Source organism: Protobothrops mucrosquamatus, unplaced genomic scaffold, assembly GCF_001527695.2.
Source record: "Protobothrops mucrosquamatus isolate PMUCROS unplaced genomic scaffold, P.Mucros_1.0 scaffold19, whole genome shotgun sequence".
Lineage (NCBI taxonomy): Eukaryota > Metazoa > Chordata > Lepidosauria > Squamata > Viperidae > Protobothrops > Protobothrops mucrosquamatus.
The window spans coordinates 693,302-710,761 of NW_015386404.1; the positions used below are offsets into that span (position 1 = coordinate 693,302).

Below are 17,460 nucleotides of genomic sequence, written 5' to 3' on the forward strand. Positions count from 1 at the left end.
TGGACAAAAATGCCAAATCCAGTCTGAACATCTGGCTGACTGTGCGATGATCAATAATAATAATAATAATAATAATTTATTTTAGCAGCTCAAGAGCAAGCTTTGTCAACTAATGGCATGAAAGTAAAAATTCATCATTTAACAAACAAGAATAAATGTCTGTCTTTATAGAAAAGGATGAAACAATTGACCATTTGATTAATTTTCCAAATTGGCTATAATCATCAAATTGAGAATGCTTTGGAAAATGAGGAGGTTAAGAACTTATAGCAATAGCATTTAGATTTATATACCGCTTCACAGTGCTTTACAGCCCTCTCTAAGTGGTTTACAGAGTCAGCATATTGCCCCCCAAAATCTGGGGCATTTTAGCGACCTGGGAATGATGGAAGGCTGAGTCAACCTTGAGTTGGTCAGGATTGAACTGCTGGCAGTGGGCAGAGTTTACCTGCAATACTGCATTCTAACCACTGTGCCATCAAGGTTCCTATGGGATTTATAATCCAAACAGACAGGCATCTTGTCCATAACATGCCTGATATAACAATTATTGAAAAGAAAGTCTGATTCATTGATGTTGCTACACTGTGTGATGCTAGTTTTGAGGAAAAGCAATTTGAAAAAATTATGAAATAAGGGAACTTGTAGATCAAAGTTGAATGCTTATGGGAAAAGAAATCAATACACCAATCGTGTTTGGAGTTCTTGGAACAATATCTAAAGGACTCCCTCAATATCTGGCAATATTGAATTTATCAGACCTCAACAGCCTAACTTTACAAAACCCTGTTTGGAATTGCCTGTATTTTTAGACACTACCCTAATAATACCTAAGCTTTGCTTACACACAAAGGAGCACTCAGCTAGTGACTGGTGAGCACCCTAGAACCAGTGGTGGGATTCAAATATGGGAACAACTGGTTATATGTGTGGATGTTGCTTCCAGAAGTCCATTCTGGGCCCAGGCAACAAAACATTAGCTACCGGTTCTGCTGAAGTGGTGTGAACCGGCTGAATCCCCCCACTGCCTAGAAGCCTTCCTCTGCCTTTTAATTAATTTTTAGCATTGGATTATAATCCTTGCCTCTTTTTTCATTTTGAATTTTATATGCTGTTTTTATGTTTTAATATCCTATTTGCACACTGCCCAGTACACATTTCCTCTGTGAGGAAGTTGGGTGGTTTCAAAACTTGGTTGATAAATAACTAAACAATTCATAGCTCCTGGTTAGGACTTGAATGATTAAGTCTCCAACAGTCTCTGTAGATTACCCATAACGATAATAATAAAAATGCCAAATCGAGTCTAAACATCTGGCTGGCTGCATGACAAATTGATAACAATATTGTTATTATTGATGAATAATTACTGCTCATGATATTATTACGATATGATTACTATCGATGAATGACTGAGAGAACTAGGTATATCTAGTCTAAGATCATTATAGAGAGATCCAATCTAGAAGTAAGGAGAAATTTCCTGACAGTGAGAACAATCAACAACGACTTGCCTTCAGAAGTTGTGCGTGCCCCAACACTGGAAGTTTTCAAGAAGAGACTGGACAGCCATTTGTCCGGAATGCTTGAGCAGGGGTTGGATTAGAAGACCTCTACATTACTTTCCAAGCTTATTATTCTGTATTCTATATAGGTGGATAAAAATGCCAAACTCAATCTAGGCTGACTTTGCAACTAACCATAGTAGTAGCAGAATAACAGGAGATGCCCAAGCGTACTGACCACTCCTGGGCCACAAGAGTAAGGCTTAAGGTTACAGATAGGTTAGCGTTAGGAATAGGGTTACGAGCTGGAAGAGACATGGGGACTTGTGAAAGAAAAGAAGTAAATTTAAAGAAGGACATGTAAGGCTGAAACTCCAGTATCTACTGCCCTGTTCATACTTGATCAAATTTGGAGAGGATCTGAGAGCAGATCCAGGTGAACCTCTTGCCATCAGAAGATTCCAGCAATGCCCTTCCAACCTAACCTCTGGACCACTGCAGACATTAAAGCGCAAGGATTATTCCTCACACGTAGAAGCTTTCGGCCTGGGCCACCCATGCTCCCAGACTGTTCTGGAGACAGAAGGTATTTAATCTGGCATGAGCAGCTTCCCCTACTGGTTTTCTGTGGAGACCTCATGCAGCTCCAAGTCCATCGCTTACAAAAAATATATATATTCTTCCTTTACATATTTGCACATCAAGAACCTCCAAGAGGTTGTTGGTTTGCAATGTTTCTGTTTCCTTGGAGGAGATTTCTGTTGAGAGTGAGGGCTCCATGGAGCAAACGTCTTGAAGCATTTGAGATGGGTGGAGAGAGAGAGAGCAAAAGGTGACCTTAACAAACAGCTGGCGACTACACAGCCTGGGGAGTCAAGAATGAGAAACGTGGGAGAACATAGTTATTCCGGGCCAGAGTACAAAGCAAGTACAGGAGACTTAAAAACTACTTACAGTGAAGCAAGGAGATTTCTCCTTCTCACTCTAAAACAAATAAACTGAAATTTTATAAAGGTCTTTCCAGGGACTTTTTATGCAGCAACAGCATTTCCAATAAAGCTGGCTGGAAAATTTATTAGGCTGCTTTATGAAATGAAACAAACTGGTTTTAGATATTCAGTGGCCTTTTCCAGTTCTTAGGATTGGTTCTAACAAAGCACAACGTTTGGCCCTAAACATGGCAAATTTTGGATAGAATAGAATAGAATAGAATAGAATAGAATTATGGAAGAATGGAATGGAATGGAATGGAATAGAATAGAATAGAATAGAATAGAATAGAATAGAATAGAATAGAATAGAATTATGGAAGAATGGAATGGAATGGAATGGAATAGAATAGAATAGAATAGAATAGAATAGAATAGAATAGAATAGAATAGAATAGAATTATGGAAGAATAGAATAGAATAGAATAGAATAGAATAGAATAGAATAGAATAGAATAGAATAGAATTCTTTATTGGCCAAATGTGATTGGACACAAAAGGAATTTGTCTCTGGTGCATAAGCTCTCAGTGTACATACAAGCAACAAAGTGATAAATCATGATCATAATCATAAAATTCAATCATCATAAATCATAATATAATACTCAGTGATTAGAAGTTTTTAAGAAGAGATTGGACAGCCATCTGTCCGAAATGGTGTAGGGTTTCCTGCCTGAGCAGGGGGTTGGACTCGATGACCTTCAAGGTCCCTTCCAACTATTATTATTATTATTATTATTATTATTATTATTATTATTATTATTATTATTATTATTATTATTATTGATACTAAATAAGCAATCAACATATATCATATGATACAACAGCAAAGTGATAGTCATAAGACACATAGGAGGCAATGAACAAGCAACAACTAGTATTTCACAGCATTGGGCAGCTAACATAATAATGTAATAAAATCGGGTAATTATAGGGATAAATTCATTTCTCAGCCCAGAAACATCTCTTTGGAGAGATATAGAAGCTAGCTTGATTTTAGTTTTTTTAAAAATTGATCTTAGCTTTTCTAACCCCAAGGCTTAGATATTTGATTGGGCGAGTACACTGTTAACATCCAAAGCATGATATATGAATGGCCAAATGAGTTTTATTTTTTTCCTTATCTCCAATTCACTCCTTGCCTAAGTTTAGCATGATTTTTAAAATTCTCTTTTCCTTTTCTTTCCCCTTTGGGAATTTCTCCAATGGTCATTTAAGATTATTAGCTTTTGCAATGGTCAATAAAGATTATTAGTTGAATTTAATGAATTCAGCCAACTGAATTGGCTGAATTTCAATTCCTATCCAATATGCTAAAAGGCCAAACCATAAAATTATGTCTGGGTGAACAGCAGGAACTTTTCCTAGTAATTATTTCCCCTGAAAGTAAAAGAAGGAGAGAAAAAAGGGTAAACTTTATCCATATTTAACAAGACTTACAATCTCAGCAGACCCTTAGAAAAATAATAATATAGTGTACCTCACTACTCATCATTAATCGGTTCCGGAAGGCATGATGAATACCAAAAACAATGAGTACTGAACAGATTTTTCCCATAAGGAATAATGTAGTGAGTCGCGAGGCAACCAACACCGACAAGTTCTAGCTTGTGCATTGAGTACCAAACAAACAATGAGTATTAGGACAAAATTTTCATGTTAAAATGCGTTGAATACCAAATTCGTTGAGTTTCAAAGCAGTTGAGTGCCAAGGTACCACTGTATTTATCCTACCTTAAAAAACCATTTTTTAACACAGGTATATATAAAATGACATAAAACCACCAGGATACAATCTTAGGATATTCTAGAAGAGTTCTCAGATAGTGAAGCGTATAAAGTATGCCAGATGAAATTGTAATCTGTTCTATAATTTTTACTAGATTCTGTCCTTAGAGTTATTATTAATTTAATCATGAGAGTTATTGCTATACAGATAGTCCATGACTTACAACCGTTCTGTCATGGTTCCGATAGATGAGACCAGCAGAAATAAGAACTCCGTGGAGTCGGTAGATATATTTGAGAATCATTCTTGCTAGTTTCTTTGCGGAGGGAAGACCGGAGCAGGCAATGAAGTGAGCTGTCATGGTTCCGACAAAGAACTTTGAGGCATTGTTTACCTTAAAGAATCTTTATTCGAGCAGCATAGCATCGGCACATACCGTACATAGGCAAAGCCAAAATCTGGATTCCCCTCCCCTGAACACATAGTATCAAAACACAATTCCCTCCTCTAATTAACAGTCATAAATCACATTCTCCAATTAGTTTGAAATGCAGGCTTTCCCTCCGGTTCTTCAACCCGCCATTTCTTAGCATCTCTTATTTCAAAAGCCCTGAATTCACACACTATTACAGTATTGTTATGTCTAACTAACTCCCATCACATTTCTCCTCCCCCCCCCAGTATCATCTAATTCTAAGAGTAAAGCATAAGAAAGAAAAAGGCTGCATCTCTATATGTTGTCAAAGCAAGAACATCCAATGTTAGCAGCTTTGAAAAAAGGTCCATCACAGTCCATATTACCGTATTTCCCCTACTTTCTGATAACTCCACAATAAAGTCCATGGCAATCTCCTCCCAGGGTTGGGAAGGATCTATGACTTGCTGCAATAATCCAGGGGGCTTACCTGGATGTTTTTTCATTGTTGCACAAGTTGCACAGCTTTTCACATCATTCTCAACATCCTTCAAAATTGCCATCAGTGCAGTGGCACTGAAAAAAGTCACTTAGACCGGACATCCGACTTATACTGCCACAGCATCTCCTTGATCACATGATTAAAATTCCAAGGCTTTGGCAACTGGCTTGTACCTATGACAGTTGCAGTGTCTTGAGATAATGTGAGGATCATTTGCAATTTCCCCCAGCCAGCTTCTGACAAGCAAAGTCAGGGGGGGAAGCTGAATGCCCGTAGCCATCATGAGATGCAGCTGTAGTGATTTGCTTAATAACCACAGCAAAAAGGTGGTAAAACTCAACCATCTTGCTTGGCAATGGAGAGTCTGTTCTCAATTAGGATAATAAGTTGAGGGCTACTTGTATTGTTTAAGATGGATGTGAAGTGGTCATTATAGCCCATGGACATTCTAATATATTATCTCTTAACATGCATCTTTTGTTGTTTTCAATTGTTCTGCGTGTTGTGGTGTGTCTATGGAGATTCTCAGCCATCCCAGTCATGGTTGTCCCAAAGATGCTTTTTCAGGAGGCAACTGGACTTTCTTGTTTTTCTTTGAAGATGTTTTGCTTCTCATCCAAGAAGCTTCTTCAGCTCTGACTGGCTGGTGGAGAATGGAAGGATTTTTTTAAAAAAAAAAATGTTTTATTGATTTTTAACATACACATCGTGTCGTCTGGTTAATAATAATAATAATAATAATAATAATAATAATAATAATAATAATAATAATAATAATAATAATAATAATAATAATAATAATAATTTAATTTGTACCCCGCCCTTCTCCTCACCGGACTCAGGGCGGCTAACAGCCTTATAAAACCACAGTACAATAAATATCCATTAAAACCAAATTAAAAGAAAATATTTGAAGCGGCCAATCGTTAAAATTACCCTTAAAATACCCTTAAAAACCCCACTAAAATTCCCTAGGCCAGACCCGCTTGTTGAAAAAGCCATGTCTTTAGGGCGCGGCGGAAGGAGGGGAGATCCGGGATCACCCGGATCTCTGGGGGTAGTTCGTTCCAGAGGGTGGGAGCTCCCACCGAGAAGGCCCTCCCCCTGGAGGTCGCCAGCTGGCACTGTCTGGCTGACGGCACCCTGAGGAGACCCACTCTGTGGGAGCGTACCGGCCGATGGGAGGCAACCTGCGGCAGAAGGCGGTCTCGGAGATATCCAGGTCCGATGCCATGTTTAATGTTTAAAAAACAATAACAATTAATTTCTATAATTCTATAGTCCATACGATAGCTTTACATGATTTCCTCTTCTTCCAATAATATTCTCTTTTGCCAACCTTAAATTAATACAATTCTTATTTAAATAAATGACAATTAAATATAAACATTTTTCTCATGTTTCTGTAAGTAATAACCACATCAATATAAAGCTTCTTTTCATTGATCATCTTGATTGCCACATTATAAGTCATGTTTAGTCATGTTTACATTCTTATTTAAATTTGGTTTCCCCACAATATTCAAAACTTTTTTTACTGGTTAAGATTTTCTCAAAATTAGTTACACTTAAATATTTAAGTTTTTTTTTCTCATACAAGCCATCACATTTTTACATTTCTCATATCTTAAAAAAATAAGAACAAAAGGAAGAAAGAAAAAAAGACAAAACAAAGAAAACATTTCTTTTATATTTTTACATTTCTCATATCTTAAAAAAATAAGAGCAAAACAAAAAGAAAGAAAAAAAGACAAAACAGAGAAAACATTTCTTTTATATAAACCATCCCAACATTTTTATATTTCTCATGTCAAAAAACCAAACACAAGAGAAAGAAGAAAAAAGGCATACTATATTTAGGGGCTCATCCCTCTTAAACTAGTCTTCATTTATATTCAAAATCGAGAATGGAAGGTTTTATACTCCTTGCAGACAGCTGGTCATTTGCATTCTTTTAGAGAGTTGTTGAGGCCACTGGGAAGGATGGAAGGCTGAGTCAATGTTTTAGGAAACGTTACTTTTATACTAGGAAAATTATACCTGGAAAATTCTAGGAGTTGAATTTTATAGTATATAGAATATAGGGCTGGATGGAGATCTTCTTTAGTCCAACTCCCTGCTCAAACAGGAGACCCTAAGAGCAATGGTGAGAATGCAGCATTGCAAGCTAACTCTGTTCACTGCCAGCAGTTCGATCCTGACCAGCTCAAGGTTGACTCAACCTTCCATCCTTCCAAGATCAGCAAAATGAGGACCCAGATTGTTAGGGGCAACAGGCTGACTCTGTAAACTGCTTAGTAAGGGCTGTAAAGCTCTATGAAGCTGTATATAAGTGCTATTGTTATTGCTATTCCGTTCCATACAAACTACACAACCAGACAAGTAGATGTCCATGAAGGTCCATTCATGACATCAGACCCTGAGACAATCTGCACCCAAGCTTTAAACTAGGTGAAATGGGTTGTGTAGTTTGCAATGCTGGTGGACTGTTGTTGCCTTAACAACCAGAACTGAGCCTTTTCGTTAAACCATCATACGCTTTATTTGTTTTTGGTGGGGGAAAAAAACAGATATAAAGTTGGTGTTATATATGAACATGGACTGTGCATGTTTCATGTAGTATTTAATAAAAAGTTTGTATGGGTGGGATCAAGAAATAGGAATGGGGAAACTGAGTCACACGAACTTGCAATGTTGGAGAAGAAAGATTTCAGTTATGCCTCTGTCATGGAAGTCACTGAAATTCTACTTTATTTCTCTCCAAGTTGCAGTTTTTATCTTGTGGCTGTTCTTTTCTACCTGTAAATCCACCCTTATTGCAGTTATCAGATGACCTACATCTAAAAAAACAAGTTGTGTATCATTACCACAATGGAGGTCAATCTGATATTCAAACTGGTTCAAACTTCCAACGTGATTTAATTAGATCAGATCATCTTTCTGAATCGGAGCAATGTTTCAGATCAATTACTGGATTGGATGCATCAAATTAATGGTGCAGTTTGGAAGGCAAAAAGATCATTTTGTCAAGTCAGTTCAGGGCTGAACTAACATACATAATCAACTTGACTTTCTGAATCAATCGGAAGCATTGAATGGGAACAAGTCAACCTTTTGAGCCTGTCAACAGAATTTCATCAAGGGACTCTGAAATTTGTTTTGCTAAGCTTATAATTCAGAGATTGGGCTCGAACTAAATGGCTGGGTGAGACTTCAGAGCAATTAAACTAATGCATCTAAAAACAAAAGCAGATTATTTCTAGCAATGTGTGACTCTGGTGTCAACAGAAACTTCCCTGCCAATTCACCTCTCATTAGTTTTTTTTTTTTTTTCCCCAAGGTTGTCATTTTAGTAAGTTCCAGTTCCTTCCAATTAGGTAAGAATATTTGTCTGGGCAAGACGGAAGCTTTTAGTTTTCTAAAAACAGCTTTGTTTTGAAGACCTTGTCTCATTAAATTCATCACGAGATGCATAATTTTAAGTGTGGCTCAAGTTCTATAGAGATTTTGGCATGGGCTATTGCCATATGTGCATACCGAAAAGGCGCTGCTTAAAAACCCAGTTTCTTTTGTTCTGTATACAAAGGCAACGAGCTGGAAGGAAAAGAGAAAAATTGTACGCTTCAGTGTTGGTCACCTGCAGATCCAACACAGAGCCGAGCACAAATTCGTGATGACAAGAGAAATTCTCTCCTCCTTTGAAATGTATATTGGAAGAATCTTCAAGAGCAAATTCTCTTTCATTGAGTGGAATGAGAACAGTTAGAAATAGAGAAGAATTTCTCCCAGGAAAAAGTGCAAGTAAAAGTACATTTCCACCTCCTCCTCCTCCTCCTCCTCCTCCTCCTCTCCACAAGGCTCACTCCCTTCTAGCACTGATTATGTTACCTAGTCGGGTAATGAAACATCTGGAAGCAAACAACCAAGTTCAAAGAGCACCAAGGACCACACAATCTTCTTCCTCCTCCTCCTCCTCCTCCTCCTCTTCCTTTTGAAAGGGATCTTGGAGGTCTGCTAGTCCAACCCCCAGTCCCAGGCAGGGGCCCCTACATCATTTCAGACAAAATGGATGTCCAGTCTCTTCTTCAAAGCCTCCAGTGAGGGAGCACCCACAACTTCTGAAGGCAAGCCAGTCTACTGGTTTTTTTTTCACCTCTTATAACAAAGGTGTGTTTAACAAAAGTCTCCAGATCAAACGTCCATGGATTGGAAGATGCTTTACAAAGAGCCAGTGTGGTGTAGTGGTTAAGGGACTAGGTCAGGAGCAAGGAGAGCCATGATCTAGGCCTTTCTTACATCCAGAAAGTACAGCCCAAAAATGACTTTGGGCCAGTCTCTCCCTCTTAGCCAAACCAGCATCAAGCTGAAAAACAAAACTCCTTGTCACATCAGGCACCCTTGAGTCTGGCTGAAAGAACTAGGTAACTGCAGTGCAAAACAAGTGGATCCTGCAACAATGTGGGACAAATGCTAAGAAAAACAACATGAAAGGCTGCTTATGCACATTCTTATGCAAATCCAAGTGGCTCAAAATAGCAGCCTCCCTCCCTAACTCTTTGCATTCCTACTCTTGTGAGAAGCATTGATTCAGCTCACATTTGAAAGCCACCCCAGGACAACTATTCATCATCTGTCTTTTTCTGTTCCATACTTAATCATTGATTCAGAAAGAAAAGTTTGAAATTAATCAATGGAACAACTTGCCTCCTGGAGTTGTGGGTTCTCCATTGCTGGAGATTTTCAAGAAAAGATTAGACAACCATTTGACTGGGATTATATAAGGTCTCCTACCTTGGGCAGGGGGGGTTGAACTAGAAGATCTCCAAGGTCCCTTCCAGCCCAAGGATTCTGTGATTCTGTGAAATGGGGCCTTAGGAAGAGGGCTTCCAAAACTTTGAGAGTATAAATGCTTTGATTTAGGTAGAGGTAGATGTGTCATGAGATGTGTAAGGCTTAAAAGCAAGAATGACACATGGTGATTCTTCCCAGCAGAGCTATCTGGGGGACTCTACTTTCTGCATCTACAATATACACTAGGAACCATTAGGGAGGGGTTGTCTTCACCCTCTTTCTCTCACGCATGATCTCTGGGCTGCCTCTTACTGCTCTGGAATCCATCTCCTCACTGGATCCCATCACAAGATGTGATTTAATCAAGCAACTCAGTCTTTACTCCTCATCCTGTTAAACATCTAAGCCAACTTCTTCAACTGGGTGTCCCTCAGATATGTCGGGACAGCAAAATCATTGTGTTCAGAAGTACATTGACGTGGAATGTGGACCAACGTTCTTCAGCTGGGAAAAGCTGAATTAAGAACTGAAAGACTACATTCCTCACTTCACTTGAGATTTTCCAACATGCTTTACCTTTACGGGCTGTCCCGGGCAAAAGGAAAAATCACATCTGTTTCACTCAGAGTCATCAAACAGAAGAAAGCCAGAATGTTGGGATGATGGGTCTAAACGGGCAGTGAATTGTCCTTTTAACTTTTCTTGCAAAACAGCTGCTTCGTGGTGCTTAAGGCTGCTGGGACACCTTCACCGGAATGAAATGTTGTAAGAAACTATGCTGTAAGATAGCCAGTTGACAAGTTGGCTAGTGAGTGGCAGTGATGAACATCTATGTTTGAAGGAGTGCATAGGAAGGAACAGCAGAATTTAATCTTAAGCATATGGTTAAGCTATGCCAGATAATGTCACTTCATATTTTTTTTGTACTAATCTATGCAGGGGGTGGAGAACTTTGAAAATGTTCCTTTTTGTGGCAGCTACTATTTAATTGCATGTTAGACCTAAGCAGCTCGAAAACTTGGTTACCATAGTAACCCTTATTGCAGATTTATTGCCGACAATCTGTTCTCAATAACAATCCACCAAACAGAACTTTCCCTCTCCTGACCCACAGCCCTTCTTTTCATCACTCGTTCCTAGACTGTCTTTATAACTTCCTCCATCATTGTGTAGTCCTGCGGCTATGTGTGTAGAGGTGCGTGTGTGTGTTTAAAGAAAACAGTGTGTTTGATAGCTTTATCTTTCCAGATTAGAGTAAATAATTGCTCTTTTGTTTCTCCAACAGGGATTACTTTATTCTGTAATTCATTAGGTCTGATTTCAGGTTTTCACATAATATTTAATAATGCAATGTACTTATTTAAAAAAAAATGAATTGGGTAATGAAAGCGTGTCTGCAATTTGTATAAACCATTGTTTTAATTGAGTGCTAGGTGGAAAAATGCATTGTTGCAATCAGAGAATTCGAGCATTTATCTGTTCACTCCTTCCACCAAATAGAAAAGATTCTGTCTCTTTGCTAGATATGTTTAATCTCTGCTTCTGAGCTCGTAGTGCTAAGCAATTGGAAGGAGATTCTCTTAACAAAAGCTTCACGTCCCTCCAGACTAAGGCTAAGGAAGTTGAAATACAAGAGCAGAGAAATGGCCCCATTCAAAATCAAACACTCCACTTTTATCCTGCAGGAGATCTTTTATCAGTCCTTTCATCATGACCTTTTAAGTGAGGTTGCTCCAAGTTGCACTTTCGGTGTGCAAAGTTCAGGTAGTCCTCGACTTCCGACATTTGTTAAGTGAGTTTTGCCCCATTTCACGACTTTTCTTGCCACATTTGTTAAGGTAATTACTGTGGTTGTTAAATTAGTAACAAGGTTGTTAAGTGAATCTGGTTTCCCCATTGTCTTTGCTTGTTGGAAGGTCGCTAAAGAGGATCACGTGACTCCGGGACGCTGCGGCCATCGTAAATGTGAACCAATTATCAAGCACCTGAATGTAAATCACGTTACCCTGGGGATGCTGCAATGGTCATAAGGGTGAAAAAATGGTCTTAAGTCACTTTTTTCAGTGCCGTTGTAACTTCAAATGGTCACTAAATGAACTGTTGTAAGTTGAAGACATCCTACATGTGTTTCTTCACTGAGCAGTGGACATTTTTGATCGTCGCCTGAAACCCTTTTCAAAAACTTCAGCATTTCTTTCGCTCATCCTTTTCTTTATTGCTCACACTTGCAAAAGAGCTGCTGACGAAGAATCCAGGTAGTCCGTTCCATTAATGACTGTTCCATGTTCACTTATGGTGGCACTGAAAAATGTAACTTAGGACTGATGCTCACACTTACAACTGTTGCAACATCCCTCAAAATTCTGGGATTTGGAAATGGGAATATATTTATATGGGTCGTAGCATCCCAGGATCATTTGATTGCCATTTTCAAACTTTTCACCTGGCTTCCGACAAGCAAAGTCCATTGACTTTGAAGCTGGATTCATTTAACAACTCCGTGATTCATTTATTGACCGTGGCCAAAAGGGTGATAGAATTAGGAGCAACTCAATTAATGAGCCCATTGCTTAGCTAAGACAGAAGTTCGGGTTTTCAGTTTACATTTAAAAAAAAAAAAAAAGATCCTGCAGAAACATTGTAAAAAGGCTTTTGAGCCCAGATTTGGGGAAAGGGTATGCAAATCACAAAATAGATAAATAAATAAATGCAGATTATTTTTCCCAACTGTTTGTAGAACAGAATCTGTAACACACGCAAAACACATATTGAGGAAATTTTAGTGCAGACCAGGTCTGTTCAGATCTGCGCATCTATGTTTATAATTCAACTCATCTGGAGGGCCAACACTGTTTTGCATTTGTATTGTTTGGGGGGGGGGGGAATGTCCTGCTTTGTTTTACTTATTGTTTAGTCTGAGCTGTCCGCCTTCTGTCTTGTTTATTTTTTTTAATTGCTTTAATTTAGTATTTATATTATTAGTATGATCACAATAATATCATTAGTATTAGTTTATATTTTTTTATTTATTTAGCGTATGGCATATCATACATGGACTAGCAATATATATTAACATTTCACCTAGAGGTTTGTGGATTCTCAGTCATCCAGGTCGTGGTTGTCTCAAAGGTGCTTTTTTTTCCTTCAAAAGGCAACTGGACTGTTGTTTTTTTTCATTTTTTTTTCTTGAGGAAGAAGGAGAAAAACTTCCTGAAGGAAAAGAAAAACAGTTGCTTTTTGAAGAAAAAAAGCACCTTTGAGATTTCACCTAGATTAACAAAACACAATAAAATATAAAGGTTAAAAAGATCTGTGTTCAAATACCAATGTCTAGGACAGTGATGGCGAACCTTTTAGAGACCGAGTGCCCAAAAACCACCACCCCTACCGCTGTCCCCGCTCCACTGGACCACCCACCTCCTCCACAGCCCGCCATAGATCACCCAGGCAGCCCAACAGCGCCATGGTGGCCACGCCCTCTGCCCGTGCCCTGCAGCAGCATCTGCGTGCGATGGGGTGCAAGGGCAGAGTCTTGTCCCCACTGCCCGGCTACCATGTCTTTGGCTGCGCAGCATTGTGTGGGCTGTGCCCAGGGGTGATTCTTCTCCGGAGGGCTGCTGGTGAGGAGTGGGCCGTGGGAGGAGGGGGGGCTGGGGCGACAGTGTGTGTGCCCACAGAGAGGGCTCCGAGTGCCACCTCTGGCACACGTGCCATAGATTTGCCACCACTGGTCTAGGATATCTCTAACTATCTTATATATATATATATATATATAGCTGGCCAGAGTCCAGCAGGGTGGATGGCTGCATTGATTCTAGATGGTGAGGATGGTTTTTATTCTAAGTTAGTACCAGATGAAAAGAGGGCAGGAATCAGTCCTTAAATTTGGGGAAGGGGAGATGCAAGTGGTGCCCACACAGAGGAAAAATACTGAAGTCTTTACATGGAAAAGACCATTCTATAAACTAGACTTAGGATGTCCAACCATGGCAACTTTAAGTCCTGTGGACTTCAACTCCCAGAAATCCCCAGCCAGCCACAGGTCTTGCCAAGATTGGACACTCCTGCTGTAAAGACTGCATAGATATTTAAGAAGACCCTAGTCTTCACTTATGTTTATTACGTCTTTCTCAAGAAAGCCATCCTAGCTGGGTTTTTTTCTTCTCCTTCAGAGAGACCTCACATTTATGAAAAGGAGACTGATTTTTCCAACACTGAGCTGGTGACTAAAGGAAGAGAGCACAGCCTTCAATGCACAGCGAGCGGATGGCCTCTGCCCTCCATACACTGGGAATGGGAGCCCTGCAGCCATACAGACAACCAGTAAGTAATCAGACATTTCTGGTCTATTTAACTTCCCCATGACGGAGATCCAGCAGAAGCTGCAGTAGTGTCACATTCATCATGAGACGACTGCACTAGGCCAGGGATAGGCAACCTCGGCTCTTTTATGACTCGTGGACTTCAACTCCCAGAATTCCTGAGCCAGCCACGCTGAGGGGAAAGGGAGAGGTTTCCAAGCTGAGCCATGCTGGCTCAGGAATTCTGGGAGTTGAAGTCCACGAGTAATAGCCTACCCCTGCCTAGTAAATGAAATATATGGATCAAATCACTGTGGGGTGATGTTGTTTGCTCTTTAGAGTTGCTGTCATCCTCTATTACTCCAAAACAGTGTTTATAGGCTTCTCAAGATTTAGAAAAACCATATAAGAAATGCTACTTGCTACGTACTAGAGAGAATGTTGAGCTTTTATAGAAGCGGGCCAGGCATTCTTGATAGTCAAAGACTTTTGGCTTTGGAGTATGGAGGCAAATTACAATCCCTCCTCCCCAAGGAAAAAAGACCAAACCCCCTCCTCACCAGCAATCAACCCCCATATGAGCAGAAATTAACACCAAAATTAGGACTAGAGCAACAATCAAGAAGTAAATAATACCCCAGTCAAGGAACTACCAGCGCAGACAAACAAGCTAAGAGTAAATAACAGCCTAATCAAGGAACACTCCCACCAAGACTGAGACAGCAAGCCATTAGTATAACAAAATAAAAGCAAACCCTACTCCCTTCTAGCACTGATGATGTTACCTAGTTTGGTAAGGAAATGTCTACAAAAAAACCACCAAGCTCATAGAACACCAAGGACCTTGTAGTCTTCCTCCTCCCCCCCTCCTCCTCCTCCTCCTCCTCCGTTCTTCAAACCCCATTCTTGTCTAGCACTGATGAGGCTACTTAGTTGGGTCATGAAATGTCTGCAAGAAAACAACCAAGCTCGGAGACCACTAAGAGCACCACAGTTCAATCCTGAGCTAAAAATATTATCTTCTATCAACTTTAGGCTTTCAGGTAGGATAATGTTCCTTCAGCTCTTAAGCTATGGAAGAAGTTGTAAAAGACGAAGTGTGAGTCAAAATGATAAGAACAATCCTTCATTACACCATAGAGCTATCTAGCTGGACTTTGTCTTCCGTTGCAGAAATTTATCCATCAGCACAACATTAAAAAAAAATTTCCATAATTATGGGTTGTTCTCAGTATATGGTCAAACATGAAGGTCTCATTCAGATATGAAAATAATGAAATAAGTTTCCTGTATGGATTTTTTCAAACTTCTGGAACTGATGAATATTGTAAGTAAATTCTTCACTGGCCATGTTGAAAATGCCCTTAAAGACAGGAGATTGCATTTACCGCATTGAGGGGAAGTAATTCAGCATCGAAAGGATGTTGTCGGGTGACCGCAAAGCCCCACCGCTTCAGTAGACCACACCCTTGAACCTTTGAGCTCTACCCATGAAATGACGGAGTCATAGTCTCAAATCAGCTGACCAAAATCCGAGAACCACAGGCAGATTTGAACGAGGCATTATCCCAGCTAAACTGCCTGCAAGGAGTTAAAGTTCTTCCACATAAACAACTACCAAAAAACATCGACAGCCCAGTGGGAAGTTTTGAAGTTCTTTAGAGATTCCGACTGAAACAGCTGTTTCAAAGGAAATAAACAGGCCCCCCGCTGAATGTATCTCGTGGAGTCCTCAGCCAGTTCAGCGACCAACTTGGCTTTGCCCACTCTGAGTTCAGAAGCAGAGGGAGGAAGAACAAGGTCTAAACCGTTTTGAGAACAACTCTGGTCTGGTCTCTGAGTTGTTAAGTCCTTCTTTTGATGGAGCTGAAGATGGGAACGCAATCTAAAATGAGAATTTTAGAATAATGTAGCATGTTCACATGTTGGACTTGGATTAGGGAGACCAAAGTATGAACACCTCATATATACATGAGCAAACTACGAAGCTTTAATGATGGTTTCTTACTGTCTTGGCCTAAGCCAGCATGATCAGCAGAGGTGGTTATAAAGCCAAGATGGTGGCTGCAACAACCTTGATTGGAATCCCACTGCTTTTTAATACGCATCTTGACTTTTTTGATCCTTCCCACCCACCCACACAGACACCTGTGGCCCAAAGGATTATGGGCAGAAAATTAGGGAAGACCCTAATATGTCAGAAGACCTTCATATGTCCTTTCTTCTCACTCAATCCAATGTCAGTGCAATTCTGTTCTCTCCAAACATGCTTAAAAAGATGTAGGGATGTAGTTTGTTAGTTGTCCTGCCATGAATAACATATATAAATCTTTCTAATCAGCTCTGATAATGAACTGTCTTTTGAAATGACTCCTCCGCACATATCTGTGAGCCCAGGATAATATCCACATTTTCCCCTCCACTCTAAAAAGATATACTCCATCTATTATGAAGCTTATAATTCTGGGATAACAAAGATTAGTGGCCTAGGCATTATTATGCTATTACCCTTTGTGAGTGTGAACAAATGGATGCAGCCTGTGCTGCACAAAGGGCAAGAAAAACAGAGGAGAGCTAGCAGAGTTTAATGATTTCCACTGGGGAAACAGCAGATCACAGGATTTATTGTCTTGGAAAGGAGACCTGGTGAAAATCAAGGCTGGCAGAGGCACTATTAATACCTACAGAGTCAAGAAACACAGAGAGAAAGATTCAACGTGGAGCTTCTCCAAGACCTGCAAGAATGGGGCACCATGATATAATATAGAAGCATCTAACATGGAGGCCAACCCAGGGGTATCAATATTGACTTGGACTGAAAGTGGACAAGCTCATCTTCCCCACGACTGACGCAAGGGATTTGGGAATACAAACAAGATGTAGTGGTGGCACTCTTCTTTAGACCAGGGGTCCCCAACCTGTGGGCCGTGGCCCACTACCAGGGTGTGGCCTACTGGCCTCCAGGCCGCAGGACAGCCTGGCCAGTGCACACACACACACACACAGAGGCGTGCACTCATCCCCACTCATGCTAGCGCCACCGTTATGCAAACGGCACCATGGGCAAAAACGGGGCGCCATTTTGAAAACAGGGCGGCGCTAGGGCCCACATGGCAAAAACAGGGCGGTGCTGTTGTGGAAAAAACCACGATACTTACATCAGAAGACAAGACCACGAAGGGTTGGAGAAGACAGGTTTATTTGTGCACAATGGTTCAGAGCATTAGG

General features: G+C 40.1%; 1 protein-coding gene across 1 annotated transcript in view; it reads left to right on the forward strand.

Annotated features, from left to right (window-relative positions):
* Nucleotides 1-17,460, forward strand: part of LOC107282917 (vascular endothelial growth factor receptor kdr-like) — a 184,503-nt gene that overhangs the window by 94,235 nt on the left and 72,808 nt on the right. Inside the window, exon 10 of the mRNA XM_029283103.1 lies at nucleotides 14,104-14,254. Coding sequence (XP_029138936.1) covers nucleotides 14,104-14,254 — 151 coding nt within the window. The remainder of the gene's footprint in view (nucleotides 1-14,103; nucleotides 14,255-17,460) is intronic.